The 27,680-nt window shown below is 38.0% G+C and overlaps 1 protein-coding gene and 1 long non-coding RNA gene across 3 annotated transcripts; both read left to right on the plus strand.

Annotated features, from left to right (window-relative positions):
- Positions 17,650-21,895, plus strand: LOC109830416 (probable purple acid phosphatase 20). The gene is made up of 4 exons (XM_020397672.1): positions 17,650-17,830; positions 19,463-19,754; positions 20,414-20,985; positions 21,490-21,895. Exons 1-4 carry the CDS (start codon positions 17,681-17,683, stop codon positions 21,766-21,768), a joined length of 1,293 nt encoding a protein of 430 aa, XP_020253261.1. The 5' UTR covers positions 17,650-17,680; the 3' UTR covers positions 21,769-21,895.
- Positions 23,097-26,479, plus strand: LOC109830417. 2 transcript variants are annotated; one of them, XR_002244292.1, is made up of 2 exons: positions 23,097-23,364; positions 26,099-26,479. It is a non-coding gene; the product is annotated as an uncharacterized LOC109830417 (long non-coding RNA). The 2 variants fall into 2 exon arrangements; XR_002244293.1 differs by having other exon boundaries at positions 23,097-23,286.

Consider the following 27,680-nt stretch of genomic DNA (forward strand, 5'->3'; position numbering starts at 1 on the left):
TCATGACTGTTATGAGTCGACTCACAGGCTGAAAATTGGATACTTTGATTCTTCTGCTCGTCGTCTCGTTCCACGATTCCTCCTGCGTTCCCTTGTACTGTTTGACACATCTATTCTCATGTTATCATGAGAATCATCTATCCTCAAGCTCCCATGAGGATCGCTAAGTTCTGAAGAGAAGATACACTCGTATCATTATATGTGAACTTTTGAATCAAAATTGTCACGTTTGCAAAATATAGGGTATCGATATGCTAATTTTGACCAACTCAGGGTATATAAATGCTAAGAAATACAATTGAGGGTATATAAGTGCTAATAGTGTGAAATTATAAGGTATTTAAGTGTCATTAGAAAATTTTAGCCTTCTTTTTATGGAGGATTTACATTTAAGAATACCTTGATAGGTTGAAGGACAAGGAAAGTGAAATAAGGAAGTAGGCCTAGGCAACTGACTTCATCTTTGATTCTAAAGATTTTTTTCTTTGATTTTAAAGATTTTTTTTTCTCTGCCTTTAGAGTGGATATTGAAAAAGATCAGGTATATTGATCATTACATTTTATTTCGCTTTTATATCCTCATTATCTACTTTATTTAAATAAATATATCTGCTAATAATATCTTAATTTGTAGGTAACAAAGAATTATTAAATAAGAGTTTAAATTAAGATCAATCTCGAGTCAAAAGATCTCTAATGAAGCAAGTCCAAAGCTGTGACCGAGTCTAGAAGCAAAATCTCAGCACTCATCACTTTTTGGTTCATAATTATTAACAACTTGGTCTGCAATTGAGCATCAAATCAAATTTAGAAAGAAATCAAGGAAAATTCATGCTCAAAATCGCAAAGAAAAGACGTTATATCCCAATCCAAAAAAGCAGAATGTAATGTATTATATATAAAAATTGACTACTTTGACGAGACAAATCCATCCAAATTGGCAAATTCTAGAAATTTCATTAGCAGTAGTAGATTACGATGGAAATCTGAATTTAATTAATATATATTCAATTATTTGAAGACCGAGCTAAATCATAAGAAACCCAAGAGCATTTAAGAGAAGCTCAAGAGTCTTAAATAAATTAAATCTAAGAAAAATAAAGCCCAAAAAACCTATCTATGAAGTGTTGAATTAAGAGTGTGGGTTATTTTGAAGGATCCTATAGTTACGAGGGTTACATGGGGCCCAAGTTAAATCATATGATTATGACGGTTACTTAATTAGGGGCCAAGACAAATCTAAGGGTTGTAAGAGATTCTTATTATTTATAAATAGAGGGGCAGAGTAAGGGTAAGGGAGTGTGGAAAAATTTTGTAAAAAAACTACATTTTGGAGAGGAGGGCCATTGTTAATTAAGAAGGCCTTCCAAAAAATTATAAATTTTAGTTTGCAATAAATAAATAAAAATTCCCTCCTTTTAATTTTCTTTTTCTTCTTATTTGATGATGAAGATAAAGATTTGCCTTTAAGGAGCTAATCCCTGACTATGTAAGTTTTTATTTTCTTCTTGTATTATATTGTTTTAGAATTATATGCTTTAGGATTTTACTTTTTTATTTCATATTTAATAGATTAGATTTATTTTATGATCGTAATATCGTAGTGTAATTTTTTCATGTTTTGTAAAGTAGATTTATTTCCTTGCTCTTTTATGCTTTGCTTTTTTATTTCTTCTTTTATTGCTTTGTAGTTTAGATTTACTTCCTTGTTCTTTTATGCTTTCTAGTATAAAGTTTATTTTCTTATTTTCATATTACAATATGAGTAAGTGTTGATGTTATACAATCACACAGATAAATTATTAGAAACTGGGTTGATTGGGGGCCACTAACTTCTCTGAAAATATATCTTGTGTAGAAACTCATAAGAGGGCGGGGTCTAATTCTCCCGTTGTTCCTCCGATGACCAAGTTAGCAAGGTACTTGAGTTTTTTGGGGAAAAATATTAAACTATTGCGGTTCTTAAGTGCAGTTTAATGGAGAAAAATGCAGAGAAATTACTTACCCTCGTGTTGGGAATAGTTTTTTCCTTTATGGTCATGGAGGAAGGGCATTTTGGTCTCTTTGGTCGGGTATGGGCTGGCGCCTGAGTCAACGTCGACTTTATAGGTGTCGATTAGGGAGCGGTCGTGCAATGGGCGCAGTCATTTCGGCATTAATGAGATAAGACAGGTGGCGTGCGAAGCCGGCGTGGTCCAATGTGTCATAAATAGTGCAGGGGATGGAGAAATGATGGCGTTTGTCAAGCATTTAATGTGATGTCGATGCGCTGTCAGCGGGTCGCTCAAGGTCGCAGTCGTCTTGTCTTGTGTTGAGGGGTGTCGATAGGTACCACCTTTTGAGTCAGCTTTCATGAGATGCCGACCCAATAACTAGTCGAGTAGGCTTGCATCGAGTCATCCTTGATGAGAGGACCGACAAGTACCGCTTTTGAGTCGATCTAGCGAGATGTTGACTCAGCGAGTCGGCTAGATCGGGACCTTCGCTGCCCCAAGTGTCGAGTCGACTGAATTAGGCATAATGGGGGATATTTGTCTGTTGTTGACAAGAGATCATAATTTAGCAACTGAAAAACACCACAACATTAAGTAAAATTTTGTAAGAAACTTTATAATTATATGAAATTAGTTTAGTTTCTTTTATGATTTGTGGATTGCTCTCTTTGTACTTAAAATGATCATGTTTAGGATAATCAATTTGAGAACTAATTTGTAGAAGAAGAATTTGATAATTTATGTTTATCTTTTATGGTTTGATAGATTATACTTATGAATTCTAGAATTATTATCTAATTATTGTTCTTTTCATGAATAAAATTTTGGTTGGATTATAATTTGATAGATTATACTTTCTTTTAGTAGTTTGATGATATATGCTTAGTAAAACTAAAGTAAACCATAATAAAAGTAGTGTAGTCCATAAATCGTAAATGAAATTAACTAATGGATTCAATTCTAAATTACTCATTTCTCTACTTGATTTTCTCCATCTTTACTTGCTTCGAGTTTTGTTCTTTTTGTTTATTTTCTTCTCTTCTTAATTTTATTCTTGTCTATTTTCTTTATTTTATTTCCTTATTTGTTCTTTGTTTTCTTTTATTGTTTACTTTTTTTCTTTCCTCTTATTCTAGTTTTCTTTTATTTGTAAATAATAACACGCTCTATATCTCTACACTTTCACTTCTTTTTATCCGCACACAACTCTAGAATCTAATTTAGAATATTTTGCACTCGCCTTACTCGTGGAATTGACATCTTTCTATATTATAACATGATAGTTCTGCACTTATAACTTTGTATTAGATACCTCCTATCATATATAATATTAAAAAAATATGAATTTGATTATGACAGCTATTGGCTTAAAGTCCATATTTGAGAGCGTGATTTTTAAATGAGAGCTATGCATGTCTTAAAGTCAACATTTGAGGGTTGTGCCTAGCATCATAGCAGTCTTTTTGACCCGGTGACCTGTTGTTTTCTGTAAAACCCCGAAAATTCTATAATAAATATATGTGAATTATTAATAATGAATAATTCTCTTATGATGAATAATCTTGTATATATATCAGATGTACATTTTTTTATCAGTGTTTGGGCACCCAGCAGGTGTATTTAAGTGAGAGAAATCGAGTGTTTAGGCCAGCATGTGAAATGCCTAACAGAGGGCATTTTTGTGATGAGCGGTCGACCGACGCGGTCGACCGACGCGGTCGACCGTGGCGGTCGACCGATCAGCGGACAGAGGGTTTACAGGTTTGTTTTCTTTTATGATTTTTGTTTTGGTCTTATTGGGTTTCGGGTCGGGTTAGGGCATTTGTATATGTACTATTTCAACCCAGGAGAGCTTCTCTTCATCTCAGACCTAAAACCCTAGCCCCCATCTCTCTTCTCTCATAAACCCTAGCTGGACCTGGTGATTTGAGGAGTTCGGAGGAGTTCCAGGGGATTTTCGTAGATTTGAGCGAAGGAGGATCATCACCAGGGCAGTTGTCAGCATCTAAGGCGAGTATCATCTCGCCCAATCCCTCACCCCTATTTTCTATGGTTTTATTTCGATTTTTCATGAGTTTTTGAAGAGCCCAACAGGTATATATTTTTGTATAAAAATGAGTTCTTTACATTATGGATTGCAAGAATCGATATTTCAGTTTATGAAAGTTCACCAACGTTTGTCTAATGAAGATCTAGATCTGAGTTTTCTTAAACAAGAGCTTAACCATGTTTTACTGTCATTTAAAACATTTTCAATTTGTTTCTCATGTATTTTGAAATATTGGGAATATGGATTTCATGCTTGAGACTAGTTATATTTTTCCAGAACTTTAGAACTCTTGTTATCGTAGAAATTTTTGTCAAATTTTGTTTCAGGTTTTGAGCTGACAGAAACCCAGATTTGGGTTTCTGTCCGCTCGGCGGTCGACCGGTGCGGTCGACCGCAGCGGTCGCCCGCTGGGCTCGTTTTGGAGCTACGGTCGACCGCAGAGCCTCATTGGTCGACCGCGACGCTCTGTCGGTCGACCGCGAGGTCGCAACGGTCGACCGACAGAACGTATCAGGGAGCGGTCGACCGGTGCGGTCGACCGCCGTTCTCTCTATTGCAATTTTCTTGTTCTGTGTATTTTTCTCATATTTGAGATTTGGCCTGGATCATCTGACTCTGGTTTTTAGTCTTATTGTGTATCCATGCATGATGGATGACCTGAGGGTACCAAATGTGGATATACATACTGATTTGATTGTGAATTGATATAGGTAGATTTCACTATGTATCTCAGCGATATTTTCACCATTTCTCAGTCCTCGTGTTGGACAAGCATTACCTTTTAGTCCTCGTGTTGGACACCCTTCCCACTTAGTCCTCGTGTTGGACATGCATTACTTTTTAATTCCTCGTGTTGGATATGCATTACCATCCGGTCCATGCGTTGGACAACGGTCACATCCGGTCCATGCGTTGGACAACGGTTATATTCAGTTCATAAGTTGGACGTTTACTTCACGCAGTCTATGGGTTGGACGTTTAATTTATATAGTCTATGTTTTGGACACTTAATCATTTTTCTGACATGTCACACATGTGAGTTTGACATGATACTTATGTAGATTTTGGTATGATATTCATGTGAGTAATAACATGATACTCATGTTGGCTATGTCACAACACTGTATTTATGCTCTGGTGTTTTGTCGTATTTCTTTTATTATTGTTACTGTACTAAAATCTCGGGTTTGGTGTTTAGAGATTTGCAATTTAATATACAAGGTATATACTTGAGGGTTTCTTTGTTTGGATTATTTCGCTCGACGTACCTATGCTCGTGTTGTAAATTTCTAAATACTAAAACCCTCTTTAGTAAGATCAATGATTTTTTTAGATCTCTTATATATTAACTGTATTTTCTTATACAATGAGCCCTGTTCCCTTGGGGTTGATTGTGATGTTACTCGCTAGCGCTTTGACGCTCGTTGTCCCTCCCCCTTTCAGGTAACGAGCCAGGAGCCGGAGAGTCGCAGGTTGATGGGGATGCATTTTAGCCTCCGCCGTCTATTTAGTTATATATTTTCTTCTGGAGTTCCACAATAGATTTTTGTTTAGACTTTTGAGAGTCTTGTTCTAGAAGTTGTAAAGGTTGTGTGCCTTATTTCCTCTTTTCCCAGATATTTGTATTTGAGACTTATGGAGTATTCCAGTTTATCTACTTAGATCTTGACTAGGTATTTCTGTACGTTGGATGATGAGATATTTATATAACTATTATCATTTCATCAATATGCCTTGTATTATTTTTTACCTGTTTTGTACCTACACCAGTTGTTGACTCTACTAGATAGATGTTAATTGTGATGGTAAAACATGTTGTTGCCCGGTGTGGTGCATGGCAGGTTTGACATTCTTGGTTTCACCTTGGACTGCAGCCTTGTGTGAACCCAGGGGCGCCACAGTTGGTATCAGAGCTCTAGTTCCAATATCCTTAGGATCATCCTGTGTCGAGTCGTGGAATTAGGATAGAGTTTCTTAGGATTCATGTATAGAGTCCGAAAGGAATTCCTAGTATGAGTGAGGACGATATATGCGTATATCTCAAAATTTTGAATTTTTTTTATGACGACTATTTTGTATAAATTTAAAGTATTTATGCAAATAATATATAGGTGAAAATTTTATTGTGATACGCTATTTATAGAGGTCTATTTTGACTCCTAAACTCTTATTTTCTTTTGAACAGAGATGTCAGAATATGATATGTCATGTACTCAGAGATCTGGACAGGCTGAACCACAGCAAACTCCACCCGAGCCACATCAGACACCACCTGAGTCACAGCAGGCTCCCCAGTACCTAGTAGATCGTATGGCTCCCCTAGTCACTAGGATAGCAACAATCTAGGAGCTTGTGACAAATCACATTACACCACCACCACCACCAGTAGCTGAAACCGCTATTTCTCAAAAAAAATGGGACAACTAAGTTTCAGAGGGACAAGGAAGGGAGTACATAGAGAGTGCACGTCGGAGACAATGGTAAGAACAAGAGACCCTTGACTGGACCTCAACAGCAACAGCATGGCCCTCATAAGAAGGGATCTCAACAGGATCAGAAAGCACGTCAGCAGCACAAGTTCCGGGGAACTTGTTTTAACTGTCACAAGGTCAGACACAAAGCAATAGAGTGCCGCGGTGCACCAACAAGAGCTCAGAAGGGAAATGGTCCAATTCAGCAGCAGCAGAAGACTGAGGGGCAAGTTCGAGCAGTTCAGAAGTTTCCTCAGGGGCGGATTGTCCTATTTTCTCCAGCTCTAGCAGCAGAGCAGTCTTCAGCCACGGGCAGGGTTTATGCGGTTATTCCACGCGATCATGGAGCTAGCGAAGCCGTAGTAGAGGGTACGTTCTTTATGAATTCTTTTCCCGCCCGTATTCTTTTCGATTCAGGAGTTTCGCATTCCTTCATATCGCATGCATTTATGGCTAGACTCCAGCTTGTAGCTCAGCCACTAGACACCCCCTTTATCTGTTTCCACCCCTTTAGGATAGGTATCGCTTCTGGAGAGCGTTTGTAGGAGGTGTACAGTCAGTTTAGACGAGTCGGAGTTCATAGTTGATTGTCTTCCTACCATGTTAGCATTGACTGCTTTGCGAAGACAGTCAGGTTGCGAGCGTCCGACGGGTCCGAGATGATTGTAGCCGCCTCTCAGGGCAACCGACTTGCGGAGTCATTTCTGGCGTACATCGAGGAGGTAATGTGATGGGATCATGGCGCTGAGTTATTGGAGACTAGAGTTGTCTCAGAGTATCAGGATGTCTTTTAGGACATGCATGAATCACCTCCGGTAAGAGAGGTGGAGTTTTGTATTGAGTTGCAGCTAGGCACAGCCCCGATATCCCGCGCACCCTATCGTATGGCACCAGCTGAGATGAGGGAGCTTCAGACCTAGTTGGATGAGTTTTTAGCTTAGGATTTTATTCGCCGGAGTCATTCTCCGTGGGGCGCGCTGGTCCTCTTCGTGAAGAAGAAGGACGGTAGTATGAGATTATGCATAGATTATAGAGAGTTGAACAAGGTCACTATCCGGAATAGGTACCCATTACCTAGGATTGATGATTTGTTTGACCAGTTGCAGAGTGCGCAATATTTCTCGAAGATTTATCTTCGTTCTGGCTATCATCAGTTGCGGGTTAGGGAGATTGATATTCCCAAAACCGCCTTTCTTACTCGATATGGTTCTTTTGAGTTCTTGGTTATGCCATTTGGGTTGACCAATGCACCCGTAGTATTCATGGACTTGATGAACCGGGTGTTCCGTCCCTTCTTAGATCAGTTTGTGATCGTTTTCATCGATGATATTCTCATTTACTCGAGATCGGAGGCAGCACACGAGTAGCATTGCAGACTCTTCAGAAGCATTAGTTATATGCCAAGTTTAGTAAATGCGGGTTTTGGTTTTCAGAAGTCAGATTGGTTAGCCACGTCAACAGCAAAGAGGGCATAGCAGCGGGTTTTGGTTTTCAGAAGTCAGATTGGTTAGCCACGTCAACAGCAAAGAGGGCATAGCAGTGAATCTGGCTAAGTTTACAGCAATTCTTGATTTGGAACCGCTAAAGACGGTGATAGAGATTCGAAACTTCTTGGGTTTAACCGGTTATTATGGGGAGTTCATCCAGGACTTCTCAAAGATTTCGACGCCTCTAACACGCCTTACGAAGAAGGGTGTACAGTTTATTTGGAGCACGGTGTGCCAGAAAGCCTTGATACCTTGAAGGCTAAGTTGACTACAGCGCTGGTTTTGACTATTCCGAGCAACGATAGAACATACGATGTTTACAAAGAGGCATAATTGATAGATTTAGGAGGCGTCTTGATGCAGACTCAAAGGGTAGAAGCATATATTTAGAGTGCACGAGCAGAACTACCCCACTCATGATTTGGAATTAACAGCAGTAGTATTTGCATTGAAGTAACGAGATATTACTTGTATGGAGCACAGCTTGAATTGTTCACTGACCACCAGAGTTTAAGTATCTTCTCTCCCAGAAGGAAACTCAACCAGAGGCAGCGGCAGTGGATTGACTTTATTGAGAACTATGAATTCGCGATTCAGTATATCCAGGAACAACTAAGATGTACAAAGACCTAAAGAGACAATTTTGGTGGAGTGATAGGCATAGGAAGATTTCAGAGTATGTAGCTAAGTGTCTTAACTGTCAACAAGTGAAGGAGTAATATCAGAGACCGACAGGAACACTTTAGCCTTTACCCATTCCAGAGTGGAAGTGGGCAGACATTTCTATGGATTTTATTGTGGGGTTGCCGAAGACGAAGAAGGGGAATGATTCTGTTTGGGTGATAGTGGACCGGTTGACGAAGTCGGCCCATTTCATCCCAGTGAGGAATACTTATACAGCCGAGGCATATGCGAGGATATTTATCCGGGAGATAGTTTGACTTCACGGAGTTCCGGACACGATCGTATCGGATCGAGAATCGGTTTTCACTTCATATTTTTGGAGGAGTTTCCAGGACTTATTTGGTAGAAGACTATCCTATAGCAGTGTATTCCACCCCCAGACGGATGGTCAGACGGAGAGGGTGAATCAGGTGTTGGAGGACATGTTGCGGGCATGTGTCATTGAATTCCAAGGTAGTTGGGAGGATCACATTCCATTGATAGAGTTCGCTTATAACAACAGTTATCAGGCGACAATCGGTATGGCTCCGTATGAGGCATTATACGGGAGACCCTGTAGATCACCGATATGTTGGGCAGAGCCGGAAGATAGCTTGATGCTTGGACCGGAGCTGGTGAGGCAGACTACCGAGAAGGTAACATTGATCAGGGAGCGGATTCTCGCAGCTCAGAGTCGGCAGAAGAGTTATGCAGATAAGAGACGAAGACCCTTGGAGTTTCAGGTGGGAGACTTAGTCATGCTGAAGGTATCGCCTATGAAAGGCGTACAACGATTTGGGCGACGGGGGAAGCTTGCACCGAGATATATCGGACCATTTCAGATTTTAGAGCGCATTGGAGCTGTGTCATACAGACTAGATCTTCCAGCATCGATGTCTAGTATACACAATGTATTTCATGTTTCTATGCTCAAGAAACACTTGCATGATGAGGAGCAGCAGCGAATATTGGATGCACCAGAGATTGAGCTTCAGGAGGATTTGACTACTATTGAGATTCCGGTTTGTATACTTGTCAGGGAGGACAAGAGACTTAGGAATAAGGTGATTCCCTTAGTGAAAATTCAGTGGAACCGAGGAGGCATAGAGGAGATTTCTTGGGAGCGCGAAGAGGACATGCGTCGCGACTACCCACACTTGGTTGAGCAGGTAAATTAATTCTTACTATGTCATATATATTGCTTTATGTTATATTTTTGGTTATGTTTATATTTAACACTAGAATTTAATCTTTTTGGACACATGGTATATATATGGGGGGTTCCTTGTTTGGATTTTTCGCCCGATGTACTAGTTCCACTAGATTAGGATTTGAGCGAGAATGTTATCATTTTAGATCGTTAAGTATAAATATTCTATATGTTCATTTAGAAATTCATATTTCGAGATGCGTATGATTATTGAATTTCAAGGACGAAATTCTTTTAAGGGGGGAAGAATGTAAAACCCCAAAAATTCTATAATAAATATATGTGAATTATTAATAGTGAATAATTCTCTTATGATGAATAATCATGTATATATATCAGATGTACATTTTTTTATCAGTGTTTGGGCACCCAGCAGGTGTATTTAAGTGAGAGAAATCGAGTGTTAAGGCCAGCATGTGAAATGCATAACAGAGGGCATTTTTGTGCTGAGCGGTCGACCAACGCGGTCGACCGGTGCGGTCGACCGATCAGCGGACAGAGGGTTTACAGGTTTGTTTTCTTTTATGATTTTTGTTTTGGTCTTATTAGGTTTTGGGTTGGGTTAGGGCATTTGTATATGTACTATTTCAACCCAGGAGAGCTTCTCTTCATCTTAGACCTAAAACCCTAGCCCCCATCTCTCTTCTCTCAAAAACCCTAGCTGGACCTGGTGATTTGAGGAGTTCGGAGGAGTTCCAGGGGATTTTCATAGATTTGAGCGAAGGAGGATCATCTCCAGGGCAGTTGTCAGCATCTAAGGCGAGTATCATCTCGCCCAATCCCTCAACCCTATTTTTCTATGGTTTTATTTTGATTTTTTCGTGAGTTTTTGAAGAGCCCAACTGATATTTTCGTATAAAAATAAGTTCTTTACATTATGGATTGCAAGAATCGATATTTCAGTTTTTGAAAGTTCACCAACGTTTGTCTAATGAAGATCTAGATCTGAGTTTTCTTAAACAAGAGCTTAACCATGTTTTACTGTCATTTAAAACGTTTCCAATTTGTTTCTCATGTATTTTGAAATATTGGGAATATGGATTTCATGAGCGGTCGACCGACAGAACGTATCAGGGAGCGGTCGACCGGTGCGGTCGACCGCCGTTCTCTCTGTTGCAATTTTCCTGTTCTGTGTATTTTTCTCATATTTGAGATTTTACCTGGATCATCTGACTTTGGTTTTTAGTCTTATTGTGTATCCATGCATGATGGATGACCTGAGGGTACCAAATGTGGATATACATACTGATTTGATTGTGAATTGATATAGGTAGATTTCACTATGTACCTCAATGATATTTTCACCATTTCTTAGTCCTCGTGTTGGACAAGCATTACCTTTTAGTCCTCGTGTTGGACACCCTTCCCACTTAGTCCTCGTGTTGGACATGCATTGCTATTTAATCCTCGTGCTGGATATGCATTACCATCCGGTCCATGCGTTGGACAACGGTCACATCCGGTCCATGCGTTGGACAACAGTTATATTCAGTTCATAAGTTGGACGTTTACTTCACGCAGTCTATGGGTTGAACGTTTAATTTATATAGTCTATGTTTTGGACACTTAATCATTTTTCTGACATGTCACTCATGTGAGTTTGACATGATACTTATGTAGATTTTGGTATGATATTCATGTGAGTAATAACATGATACTCATGTTGGCTATGTCACAGCACTGTATTTATGCTCTGGTGTTTTGTCGTATTTCTTTTATTATTGTTACTGTACTAAAATATCGGGTTTGGTGTTTAGAGATTTGCAATTTAAGATACAAGGTATATACATGAGGGTTTCCTTGTTTGGATTATTTCGCTCGACGTATCTATGCTCGTGTTGTAAATTTCTAAATACTAAAACTCTCTTTAGTAAGATCAATGATTTTTTTTAGATCTCTTATATATTGACTGTATTTTCTTATACAACGAGCCATGTTCCCTTGGGGTTGGTTGTGATGTTACTCGCTAGCGCTTTGACGCTCGTTGTCCCTCCCCCTTTCAGGTAACGAGCCAGGAGCCGGAGAGTCGCAGGTTGATGGGGATGCATTTTAGCCTCCGCCGTCTATTTAGTTATATATTTTCTTCTGGAGTTTCACAATAGATTTTTGTTTAGACTTTTGAGAGTCTTGTATTAGAAGTTGTAAAGGTTGTGTGCCTTATTTCCTCTTTTGCCAGATATTTGTATTTGAGACTTGTGGAGTATTCCAGTTTATCTACTCAGATCTTGACTAGGTATTTCTGTACGTTGGATGATGAGATATTTATATGACTATTATCATTTCATCAGTATGCCTTGTATTATTTTTTACCTGTTTTGTACCTACACCAGTTGTTGACTCTACTAGATAGATGTTAATTATGATGGTGAAACATGTTATTGCACGGTGTGGTGCATGGCAGGTTTGACATTCTTGGTTTCACCTTGGACTGCAGCCTTGTGTGAACCCAGGGGCGTCATATTTTCGCACTACCCCAATTTTTTCTATAAGTAGCCTTCAACTCGTTATGTGGACAGTAGACAAGAGAGCTTTGGGCAGAAACAAGAGAAGGTGTTAGAGATGAAAAGAGAGAGAAAAAGACAAGGGAGAAAGAAAATTAAAATTGAGTGACTCTTTCTGTGATTCTCTAGTGGGTTGGGTGAGATTAGAGAGTGGTTTTCTTTATAATTTTTTTGTTGATTAGTGAATTTATCTGTTGTTCTCGCCCGTAGATGTAGATCATAATGATCGAACCATGTTAAATCGTTATGTGATGTTCTCTTTCTCTCTATCGCGTCTATATAGTGTTGTGTTATTATTTGCTTTGTATAAGCATCTTCTGTGTTTGTGAAGCACCGGTTTCAACATATACAATATTGGTAAAACATAGCTGCACACGCAAATTATAAATGTCCAGTAAAATTTTATCCAATAATTAACACCCATTTATGTAGAAATTAATTGTAAATTTGATCTCATAGTCACGTGAATAACAACGGAGACTAGTATATATGAAGAGGTTTCTTCAAAGAGAGCAAAGCAAGGGAGAATAACATGCGTAAAATATTTTGAAGAATCTAGAGGCTTAATTTTTGCATGAAATATTGTATCTTTTTCCAAATATAAGTCTAGCTAAGACTAGGAGCAAATTGGATTGGTGTAGCACCTCTTAACTCATTTGGATCGGGTCTAAGTCACGTGATAAGTCTATGTCCAGCATAGGCATGTCCATCCGGGCCGGCCCGGCCCGGCCCGGAAATCCAGGCCCGGACCTAGGCCGGGCAAAACAGGGACCCAGACCCGGGTACCCCGGGCCGGGTTCTGGGCTGGCCCGGCCGATTTTTTTTCCCAAAATTTTTCAGTTTTATTTAAATTTTAAATTATAAAAAAAATAAGAAAAATAATAAAAACAATAATTTTATTAATTACTTAAAATGACATAAATTACAAATAAAAAATGATAAAAACAAATTCTTTATTAATAACTAATAAATCATTTACAAATTACAAGTACAAATTTATTTTGGAATTAATCGCATCACAATAGATAAGTAAATCCCAACTAGGTTGGCACCTACTCATTTTGCAATTATATCACTATCATTTGCAATTATTTCCAAAATAATTCTTTACAAATTTTAAGCTAATATATAAAAACTACAATCTATTCTTTATATCTATCTGTTAGTCCCAATTCTTTAAATTTATCTTCAATTCCAGTCATCCGATCGATGCCTTGCGTTCGCTTCTCGTACCTCCACCAATCTTGTAAGCACATCATCGCTTGTACAGTATACGGATCCAAGCATGTCCTGTGATTGTCGATCAAACGACCTGCTGTGCTGAAGGCGGATTCCGAAGCTACCGTCGAAACCTGCACTGTTAGTAAGTCACGAACCATGGTGGAAAGTATAGGATATGAAATTGATCCATATACTTTCCACCATTGCAAAATATCTAAAGCATTTCCTTAACATCTAACTAAAGAAACAGAAAAATATTCATCTATTTCAGAAACCTCCGATGATGACGATCCAAGTCCAGATCCACCAGTTAGCTCAGCTACCATTGCATACCTATTAAAACTTACACTTTTACCTCGGGCTCAGGATGAGCTCGAAGAAACCGAAGCTGTAGACTGTTGTGCAACTACACCATGTCTAGCTGCATACTCATTATATAAGGTTTGAAAATAATTTCTAATAACTAAATGATGAGTAGTAGCAGTAAGGGTGGTTCCATCATCTAAGTCTATAACATGTCCACCATACATTGATTGTAACAAACTTCGAAGGCCAATATCCTTCAAGCATGGATCAATAAGAACCCTCAAACCAAAAATATGAGGAATAGGCCTAAAGTACTTATTAAATTTGCTCTCCATTTCAAAAATCATAGGTCCAAAAGTAGCATCCATACGATATTTTCCAAAAATTTTTTGAATATTTAAAATTTGTAAAGCAGCTAAAGTAATGGTTGGATAATAACAGCCAGATAATAACATTGTAGCATCATAAAAAACTTATAACATTTTATTTAAATTACATATAACTGTCCATTCATCTTCAGTTATTCCATAAGTGCTACCAGAACTAGAACTAGAAGCATAATAGTTTATAAAATCAGTTATAATGTCTTTATATTCTATTGCTATACTTAACATTGCATATGTGGAATTCCACCTATGGTCAACATCTTTTGGAATTAGTCTAGGCTTTACATTTTTTCTTTTACAAAATTGTTTCCATCTTTTAAGTCTTTGTTTAGAAGCACTATGCATGTAAAGCAACTGTTCTAACCTTTTCTATCATGGCTTTAATTTCAGTAAATGCACTTTGAACAATTAAATTTAAAATATAACAGATGCACCTAATATGAAAAAGATCACCATGACATGGCAATGATAAAGATGATCTGGTAAAATCAAAAGCTACATTGTTATTACTTGCATTATCTAGTGAAAGAGAAAATATTCTTTCTAAAATTTCTAATTTCATAAGTTCTTCAATTATTAAATTTGCAACATTAGCACCAGTATGTGACTCTTCTATTACAATAAAAGAAACAACTCTTTTAAACATTTGCTAATTTTTATCAATCCATTGTGCTGTGATACATAAATATCCAGTTTGTGCTCTAGATGTCCAAATATCAGAAGTTAAAGAAAATTTACAGTTTAAATTTTTAAAATAAGAAATTATTTTTCCTTGTTCACAGGTTTGACGAGAATTTTTTTTAAATGCAGGATAAAAACCATCTCTAAACATATTTTCAAATTCATCATCTTCTACTAATTTAAAAGGAAGGTTTTTAAGAATGATAAACCTGATTACGCATTTCCTGGCTCTGGCAGCGTCATAGTTCCAACTACCGAGACTACCATAAGAGGAGGATTGAGAAATCATAGATTGTCGGATATCAGCTTGAGGAGTCTGACCTTTGTTGTGTTTATCTAAATGGCGTTTGAGGTGGTTGGTGCCGCTCTTATGATGAGCTTGAAAAATCTTGCCGCACAATGCACACTTAGCCTTCTGGGTGAGGATCCTACCGTGTTCATCCTTGGTGACGTCGATCTTCTCGTAAAAATTCCACACATCGGATCTTGGCCGTTTAGGAGCTCTTGGTGCAGATTCGTCGCCACCGGATTCGAGATTAACTTCGGTAGGAGGACTCATAGTAGGAGGACTCATAGTAGGAGGACTCATTTCAGGATCAGGAGAAATGTTTTGCTCTTCATAATCAGATCCGGAAGCCATTTGGGGATTGGATTAGAAAGTATAAATAAGAGAGTATAAGAGTATAAGAGAGAAGAGATGAGTTTTTGGTGTGAAGAAAACAAATAAAAACCCCCCTCTATTTATAGAACCAGCCCCCTAGGTAAATGACCAAAATAACCTCACAAAATAGCCGTTTTTTGACCGTTTTGAAAGTGAGTGTGAGCATTTGAATCGTTAAACCATTCTAAATTTCTAACCAATCCAATTTTTTGGTTCCATTTTCGACGTTTGGATTGGTTCGAATTTGGAATATGTTTGGATTAGTACACTTCAAAAAAAAGGAGAAATTTTTAAAACAGCCCATTTTTCAATTTTATTGGGCAAAATCGACCGTCCCAAAAAATAATTAGCAAAACCGACCTAAAACGGTCGATTTTGCAGTTACGGAACTGAACGGGACTAGTAGTCCCGTGCAGTCCGCCTACCCCACCAGTTCCCCTCTTTCCTTTTTTTCTTTCGTTCTCGTGTTTAGCTTACGTTTTCGATTTTTTGAGACGGTCTTTAGAATTGCAGTTGGCATTGCTTCCACATAAAAGAAAGTAAACAGATCATCATAAAAAAAAACCCCATACCCTTTTTTTTATAATTACTTAAAAGTAAGTTTAAGTTTCATTTACCCAACTTATAAACTCGAGGCTTGGGTAGGTGATGGGCTATTATCCGGTAATTTTCCAATTCAATTTGGGCCACCATTTTCGTCGACGAGTAGTTGGTGTGAACTGTGAAGGAAGAAGAAAGTCGCAGCCGTTACTCGCCGACATTTCTTGAGGACAAGTATGAGACCGAGGACCCTTTCAAGTCAACAATTTAAGGAATGAAGCTGAAATGCCAGCGTCAACATTGAGGCTCACACGGACCGTTCTAAAGTCAAATTAGGACAATATTTTGTACACCAAACTAGAACAAGTTAAAACCCTCAAAAGTCAACGTCCTCAAGAATCTTCTACCTGAAATGCGACTTGTTCGGTCTATTTCTATATCTGGGCCAATTAATGTGGTCTTCGTACGTATACGGCAACCTTGCCTTAAAATCCAAAGATTTCATGTCTAATGACAACGAGGCGGGTTTTATTTTCAAGCAACATATTTGGATTCTACATGTTAACCAGCTTTTCTGTGTATACAGCTAACCTGTCATCAATTATTTCATTTATTTAAAATTTATTTTTTAATCACGTCAAACAGAGATAATTAACCAAGGATAAATCTCTTTATTCTCCTATGTTATTTTATTACTTGGATTGATATGTTAGTCTAATTATGAGCCATTATCTAATTGTTGTTTATTAACAATTTAGTAATGTTCGGTCATGGAAAGAAAGATAGGAGGCGTTTGCTCCAGACCAAACCCACGGGCTAGACAAAAACAAAAGCTCGTGTCTCCTCAGGTTAAGAAACCTTCAAAAACACTTCAAAAAGTTCTCATCTCAAATTACCACTTCAATAAAAACCACTAATCGCAGTGCTCGCGCTTCCCTTAAACCTAATAAGACATATGCCATCTCAGAATTTCAATAAAACAAGAATAGCGATAACTGTGTTACACTTTTCTAAACTACAATCGTAGTCAATATTAAACTGCTATAAACATTGGATCCTTATTTTTCTCTCCTGTAATGCAAAAGTAATTTAAAATGGAATAGTGTAGTTATCGCTAACTATACAACTAAGTAAGCATTCGGCCCAACTTTCACTAATTATCCGTTGAAAACCCAATAACCAAACAAGTTAGCCAATTAGGAATGTCACGGGTGACGGGGAAACTCACACCTGTCACGCTCCGCAGGCTCCCACGTGTCCCATCTTCTCTATGCCAAACCGAAACAAAGGCAAATTAGAGAGAAAGAGAGGGAGAAAGCGTTAGGACTTCTCACGCGTCTAGATTCCAAAATGAATCCCTTGTGACGTCATTCAAATTAACAGCACTGTATCTCTCTTTCTATCTATTAATATACCAACTGTGCCTTCAATATTTCTTCTCTCTCTCTCTCTCTCTCTCTCTCTCTCTCTCTGTTTCTTCTCAACATTTTGTAATAAGGTCAATAATTAATGGGTCTTAATTTTAATCCCCTTTTGATATTGATGGGGGTTTTGTTGTGTTTTTCAATTGACGGGTCTCGTTGTTATCAACGTCCAAAGGCGAGGGAGACTCTCTCCGTTCCTCTTGATGATGATGCTGATGAACTCACTCCTCAACAGGTACTTATCATATCACCCTTATTTAATCGCCTTTAGATTATTTTTCAATTAATTTGGTAAATTGTATGTCTTTAATCCTCATTTAGTTCGTTAATGTTTAGTTCGTTTCATTAGGATCGAGCGTGTTTTTCACTTGATGCTTCCATACTTAATTCTTATGTCTTTTGTTTAAGTATCTTGAGATTAGTTGCTTGATCCATGCTTGATATTTGTTTGGGGTTGGGAGTAATTTGATGTTATTTGCTCATACAATTCAATTTAAGTGTTAAAGAGTAAGGGAGATTTGCAAATATAATGATTTCTTTGGTGGGGTATTTTGAAATTCACCAGTTTGCAAATCGCCTCTTCAAGCTTAATGTTCAGTTATCTTGATCGTTTTTAAGTGAAAATATGGGGTATTTGCTCGCTTCTCCATCATAATTTCCGTCGGGAAACTAACCCTTTAGAATAAAAATGCGTATAAGAATATCCCTTTTGTACGTACTCGGTAACTTGGGTCATTTATCCCAAAAGTATCATAAATTGTATTCGGTTAGAATTTCATATTTAATTCCGTCGATATGCTGATTAAACCGATGCTAGAAAAGGAGAGTAAGGGTTATTGTTGGCCTAATTCGTAATTTTCTTATATTCACCATGCATGCATGAAGGTCGGTGGATACAGCTGTGACCAGGGATAAGAAATTAATGCAATTCATTCCCATGTTCTCACCCTCTCCCATACCATAAGTTTTCCTATATTTTGGAAATTTCTGTATTTTTTTAAACGATGTATATTCCTTGTTTCATGGTTACATTCACATGTATAATGAAGAGGATGTACCTGTCAGAAATAGTTCGTACATCTGTGAAATTCCTAGTATAATGTCAATTCCACATTTAGTACTCTTTATCTCTAATTTATTTGTTTATTTATAGATCACGTAAAATGTTCCATTATTATTTTTTAACGAACCATTTAGTTTAATACAGAAATAGATTTGGTCATCATGATTTTTGATGTCCTATCTCGTTTATTGCACCTATGTTGCTAGGCTGCCAAAATGTTCACTACAAAAATTCCCTACTAATGGAGGGGGGGGGGGGGGGATCCGTAGATGTCCAACGTGTGGAGCTTTCTGCAAATTAAAAGTAAAAAATTAAAAATTAAAAAACACCCCAAATGCAAGTATGTTGCTCGAGGGGATACGAGAGACACTTTGCATATTTCACCGCCCCTTTTAAGGCTAAGAGAACCTACTCACATGCAGTGGCGTAGCCAGGGTATTCTTGCCCTGGACAGCTGCTCAGGGCAATAATATCCCGCCATTGTCACCCTCCCTCCTCCCTCTTCTCATCTCTTCTTCCTCATCTCCTTCCTCTCCTCATCTCCTTCCTCTCTTCAACTTTGTCGAGCATTTCCCTAATCTTCCGCCTCTCCCACTCCCTCTCCTTCCTCCCTCTCCCGCGCCTCCCTCCTCTTTCTCACTGAGCTCCTCATACTTGTAGACCATCTTTATTTTTCGTCCAGGGAAAAAATTAATCCCGGCTACGCCACTGCTCACATGAGAGACATCCTAATTAAACGACGTGTATTCTAATGCTATTTAAGTTAAACTAACATATGAATTTTTTTTTGTTGTTAATTGTCAGGTGCATATATCTCAAGTTGGGCCTGATAAAATGAGAGTAACTTGGATCACAGACGCCGACGCTCCATCAACAGTGGAGTACGGCACTTCATCAGGCCAATACCCCTTCTCTGCCTCCGGTTCAGCCTCCAAGTACTCCTATATGCTTTACGAATCGGGCCTAATCCACGACGTCGTTGTAGGCCCCCTAACGCCAAGCACTGTCTATTATTATCGTTGTAGTTCTAATCCAGCACGCGAGTTCTCTTTCAAGACTCCTCCGTCAAAACTTCCCATCAATTTTGCAGTAACCGGTAACATAGAATTCTCTTCTTTTCTCCTTTTAAATGTTCCAATTAATTGAAAATCTGATGATATATTAGGCCTGTCAGTCACCCTAGCAAGTATCTAGTGGTTTCGACGCATTGCGTTAATTAATCCGACTGCAGATACCTATTTGATGCATCATTAGTATAATGGATGGGATGAATGATAAACATTTTTTCATAGCAATAAATGATACATTGTCTTAACAGTGCTAGTTGTACTAGAAATCTTGCATTAATTTTGTTCCTAGAAGACTCAAACATATTCTAAAAGTAGGGAACTATGAGTGCCGAGGAACGGCATAATATATTTATATTTTGTAGTGTCAAAACAGTAAATTATTTGTAGTGTAGTTTGCATTATTCTTTCTAATTCCATGCGTCAAATGTTTCATGAAGTAAACCAAATAGGAAAAGAAAATAAGTTTTCTCATAAGCAACAAGTGTCATATTTCTATAGCCATCTTCAAGGGTAATCTTTTATAAAACTTAAGAACAAGGACCTGTAAAAAGTAGTTTATCGAAAGAAAGCCCAGAAAAAGAATATTATTATCATTTTTAAGGAGATAAGAAAGGAAAATATTATATTTAACAATATCGACAAATGTTTTGCTTTTTGGCCTTAAAAAAACACTCTTTTTGAACAGGAGATCTTGGTCAGACTGGATGGACGAATTCAACCCTCACTCACCTCTCAACCTCCAACTACGATGTCCTCCTCCTCCCTGGTGACCTCTCCTACGCCGACTTCTACCAACCTGAATGGGACTCCTTTGGCCGATTGGTCGAACCCCTTGCCAGCAGTCGACCCTGGATGGTAACTCAAGGCAACCACGAGATTGAAAAAATACCAATAATTGAAAAACCCTTCAAAGCCTACAATGCAAGATGGCACATGCCTTACGAAGTTAGCGGGTCTAACTCGAATTTGTACTACTCATTTGATGTAGCTAGTGGTTCAATCCATGTGATCATGTTGGGCTCGTATGAGGACTTTGACTCAGGTTCAGATCAGTACAAGTGGCTAGTTGAGGATTTGGCTAAGGTTGACCGGAGAAAGGTTCAGTGGTTGATTGCACTGATCCATGCACCATGGTATAATTCTAATGAAGCACATCAAGGGGAGGGGGAGGATATGAGGAAAGCTATGGAGGATTTGCTTGTTCGTGCTCGTGTTGATGTCGTCTTTGCTGGTCATGTTCATGCATACGAGCGCTTTGTAAGTACATGTTTATCTTTTTTTTTAATTGTTGAAGTACATAGATAAATTGCAGGACTAATTGTGTGCTGGTGTGTCTCTTCTTGGTGATGATGTTGGCTGTTGAGTTACTGACATGATACCTCGCCAGACAAAGCTAATATTCACAAACGAGGGCTTAAAACTGTGTTACGTTAGTGGCACACCAGCTAACGCCTTGAGGAACACACCAATTGCCATTATATATTTGCGGATGTGTCCTCTGTATTAATGCAGAGTGTGCATACTTAATAATCATTTTAGCAATTGAGTGGCATCTAAACTGGCCTTCAATTCGTTTCCTGTGATGCTCATCCATTAGACATGTGAAAGACATCGTCATGATATTTCGACCTGATTGAGTATAGTGCTGATGATATGCATACAAGTAGTTATATTTCCATAGTACGAGAGACGATAAGTATATACCCATGTTTTGTCCTCAACTAGTTTTTCGCAAGTGCTGAAGGTTTTGAATCATTGCAGGCAAGGGTAAACAACAACAACGCAGACGACTGTGGAGCAGTGCACATAACCATCGGCGATGGAGGCAACAAAGAAGGATTAGCGACGGATTACATGAATCCCTCGCCCGAAATCTCTCTGTTTAGGGAGGCGAGCTTCGGTCATGGCCAGCTCGAGGTTGTGAACGGGACTCATGCACTTTGGACTTGGCATCGGAACGATGATGATGAACCGGTCGTCGCTGATCAAGTCTGGTTAACTAGCCTCTCATCTAATCCCGCTTGTAATAGACAGAACTAGGCGGACTATTTACTTATTTCTTAATTTTTTATTAGTAGAAAGATTATTGAATTTACATTGGATAGTTATCTTATTGTGGAATTTGTACTCGGCTATAATTGAAATGCAAAGTTTGAAGCAAGGATTTGGTCTCTGGCTTGGATTAATTCTGCTGAAACCAAAGCTGACAGTGTTTATTTCTTCAAGCTCTCATAACTTTTTGATGTGGTGCACAATTTGTTTCTGATCAGAAATGTGTTTTGAGTTATCTCTTTTATATCTTGATCAAATTAGTTGCAAGTTTTCACGCCTACAACTAATAATGGGCCTATCAAATGTTAAGCCCATCATTACTGGACTAAGCCCAAAAATATTCTCTTGAGTAGCTCAGCCCATGTAATTTGTAACATCTCCCATATGGGGATTTAAAAAAAAATGTTAAGATCGATTTTACTAAATAATTAGCAAAATCAATCATCTTACTAATTATTTAGCAAAATCGACCTCTTTTTGGCCAACGGGCAAAAAAGAGATCGATTTTAAAAAAACACCCTGCTCAGAACATACGGGACTAGTAGCCCCGCATGTTTTGAGTGAACTAATCTGGGATTAATTTTTATCCAAACCATACGGGATTACTAGTCTCGTATATCTCCTGTCCAACCCCATCCAATAACCCTCCTTCATCGATCTCCCCTCTTTCCAAATTCCCTAAAGTCTCCATGGCCTCCCTCAATCTCCTAATCAAACTAACGACATACACCGCTCTCACGCCGACGTCACCATCCTCCCCGTCGAGTCCACAATCTCCGGCGCCTCCCTCCGCAACTACGACCTCCTCATCCGTGGCAGCGACCTCCGCATCGTCCAAGAGATCAACATCTTCATCCAATACTGCATCCTCGCCGACCGACCGCCCACGCTGTCCCGCATCCGGCCTTCCGCCCGCAGCAGCGTGACGACACCGCAGGAGCCGTCAAACTCCGTTCCAGTCATCCTTGGACACTTGCCGCCTTGCCAGCCCCCGCACCGCCACTATCTACGGCCTGGACGTGATAGAGCATGGCATCCAGGACGAGAACTGGAATGTCACCAGATTCCTCCTCCTGTCCAAGAATCCCGAACCAATTCAATCACTAAATTCATCATCTGACGAAGCTCGAGGTGAATAATCCCCTATTAGTTCACTCAAAACATACGGAACTAGTAGTCCCGTATGTTTTGATCAGAATGTTTTTTAAAATCGACCTCCGTTGATTTTGCTAAATAATTAGTAAAATGATCGATTTTATTAATTATTTTACTAATTATTTAGCAAAATCGGTCTATTTTAAAAAAATCCCCTCCCATATCTTATTTCTTCCCGCGAAATCCCCAACTCTACTTACATCCTCCTCAATTAGGGCTAGGGTTTCTCTCAATCCCCAAATCCTAGCATATGCTTCTCTCTTTAAGCGCCATGGATGAGCCTCTGATCATGATATGGGAACCCTCGATTCACGAGATTCGCCGGCGGCAGTTAAGGATGATCTGAGGCAGGTAGATCTATTCTCAGTGGAGGCAATTACGACCGATACTATGCTAAATTTTAGTGTTTTTGATTTGAGAATTTCTCAGGTTTGTTTCTTAGTATCTAATTAATTTTAACCGAATTTTTTTTTTGCGTTTCAAGAAGCGTGTAAACCTGTGTACTGCGAGTTTTGTTTGAAATTGTTGTGCCAATACATATTAGGTGTAACCTCGAAAAGCGTAATAGAGAGGATGAAATCTAACTAGATAGTTATGTAGCTGCTGAAAGAATGTTGTTTCACAGGACAGTCCAGCCTCGAAAATGGTTGGAACAATTTCTAAAGCTGAGCTTTAACGGGGACAGCTTAAACCTAATAGATAGAATGTTAATGTGAAGAAATTACAAAGAAATTAATCGGGGAATATTAGAATGAAGAAATTGCTGATTTAGCCCATAATTGCTAGTTTGATCGAAAATAAAACAGAATCATGGAGTAGATTGATCTTGGACATCCTTTCAATTCCTGGACATCCTTTCGGTTCTAATAGCATGGATTGTTTTATCAAAATCTACGAGGTCTTACATTCTTCCCCCCTTAAAAGAATTTTGTCCTCGAAATTTAGAAATCATATCTAACTCATAATGGTACTTGAAAAGCACGACAAGGGTCTAATTCAACCCGTACACATACACATCTCGCAATATTAACCGCTAGATAAGCATATAGTAATATTCATACTTAACGATCTAAAATGGTAACATTCTTACTCAACCCCTAATTTAATGGAACTAGTACGTCGGGCGAAAAATCCAAACAAGGAACTCTTGTTGACGAATCTCCAAGAATAACAACAGTAGGCCTTCGTGAGTAACAGACTCAAGCTGTTGCATAGTCAGTATGTGTTGGTGTTTCCTGCAAAATTATATCGGTCACTGCAATTTTAGAGAATCCACAACCTCTCATAAGAAAAGTGGTGATGCTATGTGACTATGCTCACTAGTGGATAAAACTTCAGCTTCAACCTAATAAGAGGTTATGCATACCAAAAAGATGTCGAAGTTGGTGTGAAATATGGTAAATCTCAAGCTATTGAATAGCACATAGCAAAATTTGGAAGTGTCAACATAAAGCATGAATCTTCTGCAGCGGTGTGTGTTACAATCTTGAAAACATTAATAACGTATAGCGTAACAGTCAGCCTCTCCAAAGTTTAAAGCGCTTACAATCTTGAAGACATTAATAACGTGTAGCATAACAGTCGGCCTCTCCAAAGCTTAAAGCGCTGTATATTACAATCTTGAAGACATTAGTAACATATAGCGTAAAAGTCCGCCTCTCCATATCTTAAAGTGCATAGAGCGTAATGCATAGTGTAGGTTACCTATTTTGTTAATTAAAAAAAAAGCAACCATAATAGTTATAATAAATAGGAACATGATTAGCAATAATTATAAGCGCGACCATAACATGTTAAGTATAGCATCACAAATTTACCTGTCTCGTCAATAATTTCATATTTATTTCATTCTCTAGAAATAATAAGTTTTCTATCACAAGCATAAAAACATCACCAAATCTTAACAAACAGTCCAAAGGTAAATAGTTAACTACGTCAAATCTTAAACAAAACAAACAAAGGAAACACTCCCAAGTGTCTACTATATGTTATACTGAAACGACTTACATTATATTGAAATGGTGCATGTTTTATGGTAATAAATAGGGTTACAACGTGTTTGAGTTATATCAAAATGTTATGTGGCATCTAATCATTGTTACTTACCGAATGTGAAATAAACGAGTTACGTAGCATGGTTTTTTCAACACTGGTATATTATCTTTTGCATCAGCTAGAAGTCACTTGGTGGGTGATCTGGATTTATCATTATGATCTTCATGCTCTAAAATTTCATCAATTATAAATTAATGAAAAAATATTTTAAAAAATGACGAATCTCTGTCATGAATCCAATAGTATTTCCTCTTTCTGGGTAACATCCAATAGACATTTTTAAATGAAACGTTTTGACAATAGGTAATATGAGATCGCTTGATTAGCAGGTTAAATGCAATTAAATCATGTGATCTCGTTTGTAGATGTTCTAAAGCATGGGAGATAGTAGTTTATCACCAATGCATGACCTGTCATGTGCTATTTTAGACAAACAACTAATCTACAGTGTCATTACAGGAGATAGTACATGGTGCCTTGCAATTAAAATTAATATGGTACTTGTAAACAGGCAGGAGAGGTCCACTACGGGATATGTACACAGGGATACAATATTACATAAAAAGGAAAAGATATAACTTATATGGTAAAATCATAGGTTAATACGTTGTATGATACCTGTAATTTTCTGATGCAATACATATCACATATCATTCATAATGTATTCATGATATTCATTTCAGTCATTAAGTTGGATTTTTTTTCTGGTTTCCATCTGTTTTTGTCACACTGATATAAAGTGTGGAACCTGATCAATTTAGGCTTTTTTCAAATGTTTTTGTGGCAGCTCAGACAGCTTAGTGAACCCTGCCTATTTACACTCTCATTCCTGCCCACCACTATCAAACTATAACTCTGCTCTGCGAGCACTAGATAACTCTTCTTCATATCCTTCATATATTTTCTATAGTAATGTTGTGGGGTTGCACTTATCATAAATTTATGATTATGAAGTTTATGTTACGTTTTGTGGAGGGTAACGCATAACATGAAGAGATCATGAGAAAATAATCACACAACACAATTTTTGCTCGAAAGACTTGCAGCACAGAGCTAGCTTCCCTCTTAGTTAATCATGTCAGTAACTTGGATCACTGTTATTTGACAGGTCAGTCTATTACAGCTGCATATTTTTGGAAACTCATGCAAGTGGACATGCTAGAAAATGTTGAAGTTATGATGGCAACAAAAGAAAAGTTCCAAGTTTCATTGTAAGGTTGACAAAACTTATACCGGCATATGTTGGTTGATGCACATCAGCTCATCCCATGTTTACCCAACAAATCTAATGTTTTCATCTTTATTCGTGGCTGTGTTAAATGATGCCATCAACATAAATTGAATCCAGGCACTGAAACTGTCTGTAATAATGACTCAAATGGTTGAGCGAAGACAATGGTTATAAACTCTTGAATGTTGTCACCAAATATGGACGGGTACCTTGTTCTTCTTTTTTCGAACTTTAATTGAAGGGTTGAAAATTGAAGCATTTGCTGATGTTTCCTAGTTCTATGGATTGAGAGTTTGAAATGTTTATTGTTACAAATTATTCTTTTTTGGCTGTGTATGTAATTTTCTGCCATAATTTGTCAAACTATATTGATGACAGAGTCTCTGTAGTAACAGTAAATGTCTTTTGCCCTTGCTACTCGAGTTTGAAATTGAATCCTGCTAATTTAAACCGTGTGATTGTTGCATTTTCAGGCTTGTTCTAGTATTTGCATTGCGTACAAGTCCATGGACTCAAACAGGCTTACGTGCTTTTGAACATGGACCTCTCTCTACCTTCCTTAATGGCATCCATTTCAACTATTTATTCTATTGTATTATATTGTTATCTAGCTAAACTAATTTTAGTGACATGTCCATAATTTCCATCTTTTTCTCTGAAAACTACCAAACAGACTCGTGTTCGTGGACTACTATCAAACTAAATAGAGTAAACAACAACAACAACAACAAAAATGCCTTTTATCCCAAAATATTTGGGTCAGATTGGTCGACTACGTAAATCCTATTTTTATATCTTAAATAGTTTCTGATCAAGTTCTTTTAAGCCTATCTCCAGTCGTCTCTCTAGTAGTTATGGTACGTATATTAAACTAAACAGAGTAAACATGCATGTTATATTTTTTATACATTTAATGAGTTTGTGTATCTAATAGGATTTCACATGCATTTGATGCTTGCACCATTGTTGTTGAACAAATGCAGAGTGAATCAAATGAACTGAGGACTGAGAACTGAGGAGATTCAGAAGGATCAAAGAGGCTATGATAAAAGGTTGAGGTACAAAGATGAGATCTTCTCCTCTTTTTGTTGTTTTATTCATCATGAGCGGGCCATGTGGGGGTCATTTAGTAATGAACTCGATGACTCTTGCAGGCCTCTGTAAAAAAAAAAAAGAAGAAGAAGAAGAAATCCTCTCTTTTTTTTTTGCCTTTTTGCCCTCTCAGATAAGAGATTTTATCTTCTCCCTTCCAAATCTTTCCACTAGGGAATTCTTTCACCAAAACAGCAAACCCCCAAACCCCCGTCTCAAGTTTGGTGTAGTTTCCTATCAAGCAAAACAGGAAATGCAGAGAGAGATCTTTCCTGTCCTTTCACTTTTCCTTTCTACACTTTACTAAATCAAGAGATCCTTCTTTTTTTTAATTGAAAGCCCAATTCTATGGAAGTTAAGTCTGTTA

The sequence above is a fragment of the Asparagus officinalis genome, chromosome 2, assembly GCF_001876935.1.
Source record: "Asparagus officinalis chromosome 2, Aspof.V1, whole genome shotgun sequence".
In the NCBI taxonomy this organism is placed as follows: domain Eukaryota; kingdom Viridiplantae; phylum Streptophyta; class Magnoliopsida; order Asparagales; family Asparagaceae; genus Asparagus; species Asparagus officinalis.